The sequence below is a fragment of the Lampetra planeri genome, chromosome 4 (assembly GCF_965212315.1).
Source record: "Lampetra planeri chromosome 4, kcLamPlan1.2.h2, whole genome shotgun sequence".
Lineage (NCBI taxonomy): Eukaryota > Metazoa > Chordata > Hyperoartia > Petromyzontiformes > Petromyzontidae > Lampetra > Lampetra planeri.
The window spans coordinates 6,555,473-6,568,458 of NC_136110.1; the positions used below are offsets into that span (position 1 = coordinate 6,555,473).

At 48.2% G+C, this 12,986-nt stretch overlaps 1 protein-coding gene across 4 annotated transcripts in view; it reads right to left on the reverse strand.

The window, feature by feature from the left end:
• Positions 1 to 1,249: 1,249 nt before the first annotated feature.
• The window catches only part of SH3PXD2A (SH3 and PX domains 2A), a 126,700-nt gene continuing 114,963 nt past the window's right edge, over positions 1,250 to 12,986 (reverse strand). For all 4 annotated transcript variants that reach the window (XM_078593158.1, XM_078593159.1, XM_078593156.1 and 1 more), the window contains 2 exons: positions 12,770 to 12,895; positions 1,250 to 10,259 (listed from right to left, as the gene is read on the reverse strand). In XM_078593158.1, coding sequence (XP_078449284.1) covers positions 8,052 to 10,259; positions 12,770 to 12,895 — 2,334 coding nt within the window. In that variant the 3' untranslated portion in view covers positions 1,250 to 8,051. The remainder of the gene's footprint in view (positions 10,260 to 12,769; positions 12,896 to 12,986) is intronic.

Consider the following 12,986-nt stretch of genomic DNA (forward strand, 5'->3'; position numbering starts at 1 on the left):
ATATATTAACGCGATCTAACCCAAAACAACCCTGTATTATGAATTATATTGGTCGCGAAAGCCTACGTGTTCAACTGACTCACCCGACTCAACAGTAACCATTCACTGGTCGATCACACCCACCGCTCACACTCCACACTAACTAATCAGCTGACACGAGACATTCACCACTCACCAAACGCACTCGCGCCGAACACTCACCTGACAATCATCGCCTCTTATACTCACCCAGTCACCACTCACCGATGACATAGTACGCTGCTTATCCGTCACTACACTGGGTGAAATTACCACCTTTATCCAGCAGACGGCGCACCAATAAACACCCATGGAAATACTATTTGGTTCTTTCGGTAAAGTCACGTAGGTAAAAATAAGTAATAAAAATTAAATAATACAATAGAAATAATAATAGAAATAAAATAATAAATCACGACGTTTCGGAGGCAACACAAGTCTCCGTCATCAGGTGGGACCGTCACAGCTGATGACGGAGACTTGTGTTGCCTCCGAAACGTCGTGATTTATTATTTTATTTCTATTATTAATATTTTATTATTTATTTTTACCGACGTGACTTTACCGAAAAAACCTAAGAGTATGGATTCCTGCAGTCACGAAAGCTTCAAATCACCCATGGAAATGATGAGTATGATGAATATACCAAGGTGACCAATTGTCACGGTTCAAGAAAGGATGTCCCACTCTAATTTAGTCCGGCTGTATAATTGTCTGGCTTCATGCACGAGTACAGGCAAAGTTGGAGCTGTTCGGGGCTGAGCTCTAGAAAATATTTCTCCTGCCCCCAAGGTCTAGGGAGATGTGGGGTTTGGCGGCTCCAGACTATATTACAATTATATATGAAGCCCAGGCAGGCTGAGTAGTGGGCAGGGTTGATGAGTAGGTGGGTAGGGCTAGTGATTGAGTGGGCGGGGCTATGCTAATGTGGGTGGAGCTCAGAGAGGAGAGGGGACTGCCAACTCATTGCGAGTGCAGGTTGAGCCTTCCGGAAATTCGGTAACCTGATTGTATACAGAACTGTCAAATTGCTTGACATTACAGAGTGGATTCTGATTGATCGTAAAGCCATTATTTTAGTGGCTTAGAATGAAAACTTGTACGCATTTCCACGTATTCAAACGCAGCACACATGATTACAATACTTCCTCTGGCTGAACAATCACTTCCCCTGTTTTCGCATCCCTCCTTCTCCCAGTGTCACCGTCCAAGAGCAAGCGCCATGAAATTGTGCCATTTAATATTTTATTGACTTTTGAAAGCGACGTCAACAGTGCATACAGAAATAACATTAATAAAAAATAATTTTGGTGTGAAGCATGTAAAGTACTCAATACTTTACCGATTCATGCAAGCGGAGGTCACATAAATAATTTTTTTCTTAAAAATCAGACAATCGCTTCCTACAGGCTATGGGGCCAAGGGTTAAACGATTTGCAAAAATATCACCAAAACATTTCATTTTGCATAAAATGGCTAAAATTATAATGAACAAGAAATAAATGTTGCACATTTGGTTCCTTCCTTTAAGAGTACAAAACAACGAGAACGACACGGCCATAACCAAAAAGCAATAACACCCTGCACGCTGCACCTACAGCAGTAATTAAAAGCATATTTTCCCGAATTGTGTTTCCCCAAAAACGTCGACTCAAAACACGCTACCACAAGCAATGCGAAGGAGCCGGTGGAAGCGTCATCCACTCGACAGCACAGAGATTGCGCTAAGCAACACAACACGACCTGACCAGCACCTAAACTGCGTCGCAGAAACGTGGCGAGAGACGATGGCCATCCCTCGCCGAGGTCGTATCGTTCCACGTGTCATTCATTTTGTATATTTGGACGTAGGCTGTACAATGGCCAATGTGTGGGCGATTGGTTTGGGCAGGTAGCGAGTCAATACAATTGGAGACTGAGCACAGCTCTTGGCGGGACAAATCAGCTGACAATCTCATTGCCCCGAATGATGAGGTTTTTCATAACTGTGGGTGCTGAGTATTGGACTTCTAAGAAGTCACCTTGAATGCCCCCATATCGTTGGAACTTGGAAGCCAATGAGAGTCAGGACTGGAAGGGTGACCCACCAGTGTTGTCTGCAAGGAGCTGCGATGGCTGCGAGATGCCAGCAAACGCAGTACAAGAACGGCTTCGGTCCGCAGATCGACTTTGCTCCACCCACTGGATTGAGTCCATCTGCAGGGAGCTCTTGAGTGATATCCCCTCGTAAGCTTGGTGGGTTTTCGCTGGGTTCTCCGGTTACCTCTGGCATGAAGCCAAACACTCGTGGACTTGTCTAAATAGTGCAGGACCCCCCCCTCCTCCTTTCAACACATTATACGGAAACTCTTTGAGGCTTACATGGGTAAATCATTGGCATTATTATTAGTGTTCAACCATAACTGTTTCGTGGGACTCCCATCTACGTGGGAATCCAAACCAATGATTACAGATGCCACAATGCGGTGCTTAAAAAAAGTCTTAATCCACCAGTCACAGCACTGCTGTTAAGTCAGTGTCTATATTTAACCTGCACATATATTCATTTTAATGCCTTTAATATACGCTACATTTCAGCAGCGCTTTCCTATTCCCCTCGCACTTTATTAAGCTTACATAGTCTTTTAAAAGCTGTTAAAAGGCATTCCCTTGACTTGTACCGCTGCGTAGGTGTTAGCAGTTGTGCTGTATGGCTATGCGTTTTCCGTTGGTCCGTATGTAACCAGTCGTTCAACTCTACCGTACTGTGTGCTGCTTGTTTAGAAACTGAACGATGTCCGACGTTTCTAATACCGTTACCTAAAGAAGCTTCCAACATGTGGAGCGAAGCGTCAGACATCAAGGCGAACAATGCGTGATACAATCGCAGAATGAGAAGCTGACTTAAACGAATCATTTATTCGATCCAAGAACTATGTCACTGCAGTTCAAATGACTGTACCAGAACTATGCCTTTGGGACGGGGGTGGCCTGCGACTCCCAGTAATGTGATTGCACGAAACGTGCAGAGGGACAATTCAATTGTGAATGTCAGCCAACTGCAAACGCCCATCGGCAAGGCTCTTCCACTGGGCCATTCCCTGTGAGCATATTAAAGGTCACAACTTGAATGGTTATAGCCATCTTGTAGTAAATGAAAAAAAAACCAAGATTGTCAGGTATAAAAAAAATATATAAGTGAAATTACATTTTTTCAATACAAATATAGGGAATTTACTAAGAAATTAACACTATTTTCAAAAAAATGAAATGGTGCTGAGTATGGCTTGCATTCTGGGTCAGAATGTGTAAACGATTGTTGGATCGCTTTCCGATAAAAAATCAAGTGCTTCGCGATGGAGAATTTCAGTAAATTTTGTGCCGTTGCCACTCAGACCTATGCAGAACAAACAGGGCATTCCAAAGTATTTAATTTCCAATAGCTCTACGGTGGATTTTTTTCCTCCCCTAAAAATAAATACGTGTCCTTTGATGTTGATGATTTTTGTTTATACATATATGATTGCACATTATGGTTTATTACAGGACATTAAGCAGTAGTTTCTGCATATGTGTACACATTTCACTGCACTTGGGTTATGATAAATCTTCAGGGACGTACATTTGTTTCTCATGGGCAATGCAGGTACATTAACATCCACAGGAGACTGAGCAGTAACAGACTGCAAAGGGTGGTGGACAGGCACATTTAAGTCACGAGGCAACACTCAAGTGTCAATTGGAAGAATATAGGAGATGAACTGAAAATAATAACAGTTCCCGAGACATCTTGCTGTCATATTAAAACCGCGATTGAACTGCTATCATGCGGACCACACGCATACACGACATTGCCTCGTTATGAGATGCTGCTTCAAACGTTTCAACGATAATCAATTTTACTCAAAGCTCACGGATTTTTTTTTTTTCAATTGAGAAGTCACATTCCCCTCCCCCCCCTGACACTTACACACGACAGTAATCCACGCCTCACCTTTGACGTTATGAATGTACGATGCGCGCGCGTGCGAACACATTAAACACCAACATTGCCCAAATTTAAATTACGCACGTCTCTTTTTTTTCCCTTTAGCCGACAAATAAAAAGGTGCCGCGATATAAGAAGAAAAATTACGTTTCCATCGCACGCGAATGTCTGTCGATGTGCCGCTCTCGGCGTGTGCGCCCGTTCATCACCGGGACAAGACCTCCAGACGGTGATGACCTCGCGATGCAATCAACGGCGCTGCCACGCTTTGCACTCCCAGGGGCTCGTTTGGCACGCTTCGGAGTGGCATCACCTTGACGCGAAACCCACGCCGCTCCTCCTCCCGAGAGGGGGCCCAAACGAATTCAATTTAATCACAAATCGAGAGCAGCCGCGTCACATTTTCAACGTCTATTGCGGTTATGAGCAAACTAAGCAAGAGGATACTTTCAAGCTGGTTAAACATAGTTTTAATGATTTTTAGAAAAATATAATGATGTTAAGAAGAAATGGCGTTGTTTGGAGATGCCCTCATGTGTGCCTAACATGACGTTGTTTACAGTGTGTCTGGGAAAAGTATGGTTTATGAAACAAATTGTTTTGAATAGGGACGAAACTATGCATTGATTAATTGCTTTATGCTTTCTTAAGCTCACGATGCACGCATGTAGTCGTGTGTGCAATGTTGTTTCGCTTTGTGTGACGTTCCATATCATGGATTCAATCTTCGCAGCCACAAGAGGTGCTGCCATTCGCTGAAATATTTTAAGAAAAAATGATTATCGAGTCAAATATTCATTCAGTTGTCAGGGAGAGGATGAATCATTCCACCTAGAGTCTTAACCCGTGCCATTCAATGTAAGCTGCCAGCTCAGGTGAATTTCACACGTACACGTTTTGGCCCAAATTGATGTCGAATTGTCATTCCTTGCACTGTGAAAACCCGAAAGGATTTTCTCACTCCACTCTCGATTGACATCACTCGTAAATTAGTTTTTTCACCCTTCCAGCTCAACCTTCTATACCAGCTCAACATAATTTATGTATAAAAAATGTCAGTGGTAACCTTTCAGTTACCACCAACATGGATAATCTGCATCACTCGAACTGCAGCCTGCCATCACACCTGGAGAACCAAGGCTGAACACAAAGCGTAGCACCCACAAAAGGAAATTCCCTCGGACATGCGTTGGAATTAGATCCCATTGTTTTTCAATTCCAATTTATTCAATGCCAAATCAAGAAATTTACTTCATGTAGGAACTGAACAACGGAGCCTCTGCTAAGTGATAGTAGCCGCAACATTAGGCCGAATGCATACATAGTAGATTTGTACGCAGAGGTTTTGGTCACTGGCCTGTGTTACATGTTTGACTTATTCTACCCAAGTGCTACATGGGTTCCCAATGATAGTATTTTTTATGGCTTGATATATCCACTTTTTATGACCGTGGTTATATCCCTCCCCAAATTTTTAAAAATGTCTTTTTAACATTTGAAAGGAATTTTTTTTTTATATTAAATATTGATTGCCATTGAGAATGTGTAATCGTTATATTAAAAACTGCCCAAGGTAGAAAAATCAATAAGGCTAGTCAGTAAAATAATGGCCTTCAGCCAAACATTTCTTTCCAAGTCTTGCTTGATAAACTGTTACTTAAATTAATCATAAAATGCTTAACTTACCAATGTTTTCAAAGACTATCGCATGTTAACAGCACAACAATGGCCCACCTAACCTTATTGATACATTGGAGAAAAAAAAGCATTTATGAGTAACGAAGAAACACCGAGTATTATACATTTTATATTTTTCTTACAAAGGTGTGTGTCGACTGCAAAGTATTAACATAAGCTATTTGCGTCGGTATTCAAAAGCAAATGCATACATCTTCAGCATATGGAATAACCTATTCGTACCATGCCTTTAAAGTAACATAATGGTATTACATTTGGAAAAGAAAACAGGCGAGCTATATTACACCAATGGGATAAAGATATGCTACACATATACGAGCCTTGAAATACACTCTTGGTTGCATTTGATTGCAACCTTTATGCACCCAGAAAAAGAAGTGGAAATAAACCTTTCAATGTGGGTTTCCTATCATGATTTTTCTTAAAGCTTTAGCTACATTTACACTTACTATACATCGTCGGTTTTTTTTTGTATTATTTTTTCTCACTTAAGTTTGTTTCCACCTTTTTTTTTGGTTCCCTTGCAACTCACTGTGGATATCACCGTCTCTAATCAAATTGGCCATGTATACATTCAGTGCTCGAGGCATACAATCAATCATGTTTTTTTGTCGTTGTTGTGGCCAGAGCTGGTGGGAGAACGCTGGCCCCAACAGATGTATCAAAATACAGAAAGCAGATAACAATGCGACAGGATGGAGGTGACGGGGTGAACTCGAAAGACCCTGGCCACGTTGAGCCGTGACGTCACGCAGCTGTTTTCTGCACGAGCTCAGATTTTAACCCCTGCGATGCTGTGCTTTATAACAACAACAATAACAATCCTTCAAGGATAACGGCAATCATAAATCAAAGCATTTTATCATTTGGGCACTGCTCTGCTCCGAGACAGAACACGTGCTTTCCCCGCTGTTTGTTTGGATATGGCAAGGCGGTCATTTGGTGCCTCAGTAGTCAGCACTGCTGACAATCGAGTCCAGTTTCAGTCACCCGTGGTTTGACAACTATTATTGTCAACAATTATTATCCTGTGGGAAGCTGGCCCCTGCCATAGAAATGCTGAGTGGTCGTCGCTTGCAAAACGCCACCCAGTTTGTAATTTCAACAAGGCGACATTAAAATCATTTTTTTTTTACAAATTTAAAAACAAAAAATGAACTTGCGGTGGCTGACCCGTTAGTGACCTTCATTCCAGAAAAAAAAGCCTCGACTGTTTATTCTTTAGAGGAAACAGAATGCAGAACAGCCACCAAATGTAAGCGATAACATGAGCCAAATAATTACTTTAGAAACCAGATTCCAGATCTGGAGAGTTTAATGCAATTCGTTTACTCATCACGCACAGTCAGCGGAGGACCGTTGCGCCAAACGTCTGACCTCCTGCGACAGCGAGAGGTCAAATGCAACACCTTTACCATGTTACTTCGGCTACCTTTTCAAGTAACATTATCTGTGTAGAAAAGTAATGCTATTTTTTTGCATAAATTAAAATAAATTGTAATTTCAATTTCAGCAGTTCTTCATTCTAATTTAATTTACATCAGTTTATACACACGAAATATATTTTCCTCAATTGCAAAATTTAGACCCAGACGATATCAAAGACTCAATTCATGAGTAGCACCAACCACTGTGCAAAAGAACCCATATCGCGGCCAAAATGCAATGAAACAATTAGTCGTAAAATGCAATGTGCACCAATAATTAAGTAGTGAACGCTATCTCAAATTCCAAACGTACTAAGTAACTTTAAACACTCAAGTACAGTTGGTATTTTGTTTTAATATTCACTTCCGGCATTGTACAACTGTCACATGCATACCCTACAAAAAACCGTGAGATGGATTTCATCACTGTCATCAACAGCCATGCTGTCCCAACCTCCATGGTTCTGCAATACCTCAATCCATCTCGCTCCTGCACGTGAAACGATCTCATCGTTCCCTCTCTGCAGTGGACACACTTTCAGGCCCCTTCTCTCCGTTGGCTCCCAGTCCATCAACAGTCTCGTCTGTCAATCAAGATCCCTGTAGGGGATGTGTCCTGTCCAAGCCGACTTATTGTGCTTAACAGGCAACGTGATTGTTTCCTGAACATACGTTTCCTCATTCTGTCTCTCATGCTTTGCATGACAAGAGACACCGAGAGATAGAAGGATTTGGTGTGGTATAAACACTAAAGTAACCTTAGAAATCTGCCGCCTTTGGAAAGGAATTCTTGCTAACTTGTAATATGCATTTGGAATTATTTTGTTTTACCGAAGCTTAAATGAGCAAAAAAGATAAATCTAACAATATTAAAATAAGGCCCCAAAATCAGAAATAAAAGACCCACAATGTTAGTGCCCCCCAAATTGTAAGCCTCCAGCTCAGCTCTTCCTCTCCAAGTAGTTGGAGGGCACCCACCCCTCCCGTTCCTCGTCCCCTTCCAGCACCTTGCAGTACCACCATCCGTTCGGATTTCGCTCGATCACTTCCAGCGACGACCCCTCCAGCAGTCCCATCGTCTCCTCGTCGCCCGCGTAATCAGCAATCGCCACGAACACCTCCTCGGGCCTGCCGACCGGCCTCGAGATCGAGATGGCCATGGCACGAGCCGCGGGCCTTTTCCCCCCGGCCGCCCCAGCCTCGGACTTGGCGCGGCCCCACGACGGCCTGGCCGCTCCCCCTCCGGCCGCCGCCGCCGCCGCGGCCGCCGCGGCCACCGCAGCCGCGTTCGACGTCGCGAGCTGCTCCGCTTTGCCGGCGCCGCCCCAAGGCTTGGGCCCGTTGAAGGAGACGTTGCGTCGCACCTGTACGGAGGGGCGCGACGTCGAGCCCGCCTGAAACGATTCGTTCCGTTTCACCGACGCCGCCGCCGCCTGCCGCCCGCCGCCCTCGCGCCCGTTGGCGCTCCTCTTGGCGTCGCCGCGTCCCTGCTGCTGCTGCTGCTGCGAGGCGGCGCTGCCCAAGTGTCCCGATTGCAGGGAGCCATTGGAGAGTTTCACCGGAGTCGTCTGAGGCTGCACCGACGCGTTCACGGCGGCCATCGGCTTCCCCGTGCCCACCGAAGGCCTCTTCGGTGGGGGCGGCCGTTTTGGCGGAACGCCGTTATTTGCCAGCTTTGCCCCTCGAGCGCCATCGCCGCTCGCGGCCATTCCTCGCGCCGCGCCCTCGAAGAGCGCGTCCCTGTCCCCCTGCTCAACCGGCTCCAGGTACGTGGACGGAACCCATCCGTCCTCGCCGCGGAGCCGCACGAACCACCAGCCCTCGTCCCGCTTCTCGATCACCTCCGCCTCCTCGCCGATCTCAAAGCCCACCTGAGACCTCTGCACGCTCTCGAATCTGGCGATGGTCCTGTACACCTCCCCGGCGCCCGCGCCCAGCTCCGACTTTGTCAAGATCTCCGACCCAGTGTGGTTCGACGGCTTGGGGCCGCCGCCGCAAGCGTCCGCCCTGCGCAGTTCCGGCCCGCCGTGCCTCCTGGAGCCCGCCGCCGCCGCAGCTCCGTTCGGCAGCTGCGCTTCGGCCGAGGCCACCCTCCGCACGCCCCTGTGGCAGTCTGACGCGGCCGCCGGCCGGCTCCCGTTCGACGGCCTATCCTCCCTCCTGTCGGGAGGGATGTCCGTACCATCGGACGAGCTCTGGTGCACGGGCTTGAGCCTATTTCGAAGGCCCAACATTTCCACCTTGCCCGGGAAGCCCTTAGAAGGCGACGGCGTCGCGGGCTTTGGCCGGACCGCCGGCTTCGCTGGGCTGCTCACATCCCGCCTCTCGTTGTCGCTCGACGACTCCTCCAACGAATCCACTCGGCAAACCGACGCCAGCCCCGGAACGGCGTCGAGAGCACCCCCGGAGCTCTCCTCCGAGGAGTCGTCTTTCCCCAGCCTCGGCCTCGCGGTCACCTTTTGCGCCTTCGGCGATGCCGCCGCCGTCGCCGCCGCGGATGACTTGGGGAGTATGACCAGCGGGGACTTGGGCGCGCCGTGGCAAGACGGAGGGACGACGGAGGGGCTCACGGTCACCGTGGCGGCTTTCGGATCGTCCCGCGACCCCGACGCCGACGTCAGGAAGCTCAGCCGCTTCGTCAGCGAGCCGGGGCTGGTGGAAACCGCGGAGGCGTACTTGGAGCCGAGAGGCGAGTTCTGCGACGCGTCTCCCGGCCGCGCCCACGACGACTTGACGGGCGAGGGCTGGGCGCCGGGCGAGGCACGGTCGCCTTTGGCGCGCACCGCGCGGTACTGGGCCGGCGAGCCGCGCGGTGACAGCTCCACATTCTCATAGTGGGCGCTCGCCTCCTCGACGGCGGGAACGTCGTAAATGTGCGAGTCGCTGTCGTTGCTCTCGGACGACGCGCCGCCCACGCTGCTCGACGCCCCCGAGCGGCCGTCCACCTCCGAGTTCCGACGCTCGTCGGAGCCGGAGGAGCCGCGCGACTGGGCGGGCGGCGCCGGGGGCGGCACCTTGGGCCTCGCGATGTTGCTGTTGCGCCGCACGAGGTTCGTCTTCTTCCGCTTCTCCACAAAGGACGCTGGCGCCCAGCCCTCGTCGCGCCCGATCTGCACGTACCACCAGCCGCTCGGGCACTTTTCGATCACCTGCCGCCGGGGGAGAGGGCAACCCGCACTTAGGTCAGACGGACGACGCGTAGTGACGGGCACCGCAAGATCCGGTGCTCGCCGAGCTGCATCGGCTTCCCAGTGCCGAATGAATAGGTTATAAGGTCGCGCGCTCATTGCACAGAAGGTGCTTGTCACAAATGAAACGCAATACCTCGCTGAGCTCGTCAAGGGGCGTAAAGCATTACGCGAACTCCGGTCATACTGACAACAGCTTTTGGCTAACCATCGAACAAAGACAGTCACTGCATCGCGAGCTTTCAGATGCTCTTAAAGCGATAAATAATGGGCCTATTTTGTGGCCTCCCGTCAGTGAGCCTAAGACTTGGCGTGGCCTCAAAGTGCACCTAGCTTGGCACAAGTGCTGCGGTGAGGTCACAAGATACATGTCCATTATTTCAACAATCGAACTGGCGACCTTTGTATGACAAGTCCAGTGTGCTAACCAAAACACCATGGGAGAGTCTATGAATAGCGATGTACATGTATTTTCTCATCGTATATATTTTGTTTTCATTATATGCATGCGAGTCAGTGATACCCGTATTTATGACAGTAGTCAATGGACGTTCATGCAGTTGTTATGTTTACGCAGTTGTACATTTGAATAAATAAAATCAGAATAGGAAAAGAAAATGCACGTTCGTTTAAAAGTTGGCCTACCAAATAGTTTTTTTATGCAGCATAACAAATCATTCTCAAAGTATCCACTGAACGATAGGAACATGTCACTGAATGCTTCTATCGCAGGATTAACACAGGAGCCCTTGTTCACTAATTGGTGAGCGTTGACGTTTTTAGTTCCTCAGCTGAGGGTCATGGGAATCGGCTATTCCGTGCCACGTGGGCTGGGCTGGAAAGGAAGGCCCGGCAGGAATGGGAAGAATGGGTTGGGTGGACTGTGAGCCACGACACTTCCCTCCATTCTCGCGCGAGTTGGCCCAAGTTCAGGAAGGCGCAATTTCAAGTGGCACGGCAAAACAAGGACGTACGTGTGTGCGCCAAGCCCATCTCCGTGACCGTTATGTCGGCAGCGCGCGTCATCGACTTGGCCTGCGGAGGACCTCGAAGGTTGCACTGCGCAAATCCCCCGGTCGTGACAAGAAAACATCGAGGGCGTGGTTTTTTTTTTTTGCTGCACAGACTCCAAACAAGCGCGCGGTGGTCTGTTTTCGGCGGGCAGGAAATACTTCCTGAATGAATCTTGATAAACCGAGCAGTGGCTCAGATAAAGTGGGAGCAATAACAAAACACTCCCGCGCTCTTTGCAACTTCGTATATGTAAGCAAATGATAACTGGCATCTTCTCATTCCAAACAAAAAAAAACCTTCACGAAGCATAGTAGTGTTTTGGACTGATATAATTGGTAAGATTTCCTTTGTTTATACAATCGTCCTGTTGTTTATGTAGGAAGCCACTAAAGTGTGGTGCGTGTGATATGAATCTGACTTTAAATGCCATGTGCTGATGTTGACGAGAATAAGATATTGCATATTGGCTTCAGATTAAATTATCATATCTAAAAGTCGAGAGATAAACCGAAAATGCCGTAATTAATTCGCACGGAAGCAATTACAGCCACCAAATTGTTCCCGGTGAACAAGAAACGTCGAATGGAAATGCACCGATATGAGTGCAACATACCAGGTTGATCATGCGCATTACATTCAATGTTGATTCAGTCCGTTGTCGATCCGCCGCTGGATTAAAGGCCCTCCCCACAGCATATCGCTTGCCAGGGCCGTTTGACCAAAGGTCACCATACCGGTCAGTGTGTGATCTGGTGAGCCCACAGTGTGATTGCGGTCACCAACCTCAAACCACGGGCCTACACGCTGCACACTTCGATCCTTCACTGGCAGCATTTGAGATATCTACCATGAGACTACCACCCCCCCCCCCCCCCAAAGCCATCGACTGGCTCACTCACCAACGTGAAAACATTAACGTTGCTGATCAACTGCCCGTTCGACGAAAGAAAAAGTGGGAGTCGGTTCTATCGCCACTGATCAATTCGGTTGCGCTAACCACCGCGCCACCGTTTCAACCTTGGTTGGTGTTCGTTTTGACGTCATGGGCGAACAAAAACCGAAACGTGTGCAAAGAAAGCGTGGCGATGTGCATGCATGGAATTCCACCAACAGATAGAAAGAGGAACACGTTCATGAGAAAACGAGTTAATAGCGTAAAAAAAATCTGAAGAATAAGAAACCGTTAATAAAAGTAAGTGGGCCTGGGCAGGACACAAGGAAAAATGATGGCCAACGGTCAAGAATAATAATGGAGTGGCAGCCAAGGAATGGAACGTGTCCCAGAGCACATCCACCCAGGAGGCGGAGCGATTGTAAGTGCCCGTGTGCAGGTGTTGGGTGCATTGTTACAGGATCGTGGCAGATGGCGGCGTCTTGGGGAGGACTTTCGTCCAGCAGTGGACTGACCAAGGCCGATGGTGGTGGTGGTGGTGGTGGTGACGATGGGCGGCCCTCACCTCGACGCGCTGGCCGGCACGGAAACTGATGCCGTCGGCAATGGTCGTCTGGAATTCGGCGATGGTGTAATACTCCATTTCCACCGGGGGCGGTGCCGGAGGCTTGGGCAGCTGCAGCCCTCTGGCCTGCAAGTACGGTCACACGAGGGAATGTCAAAAAAAATCCCACACACAAAGACGAAACACCCCCCCCCCCACATAGCCTGCAGCAGACTGC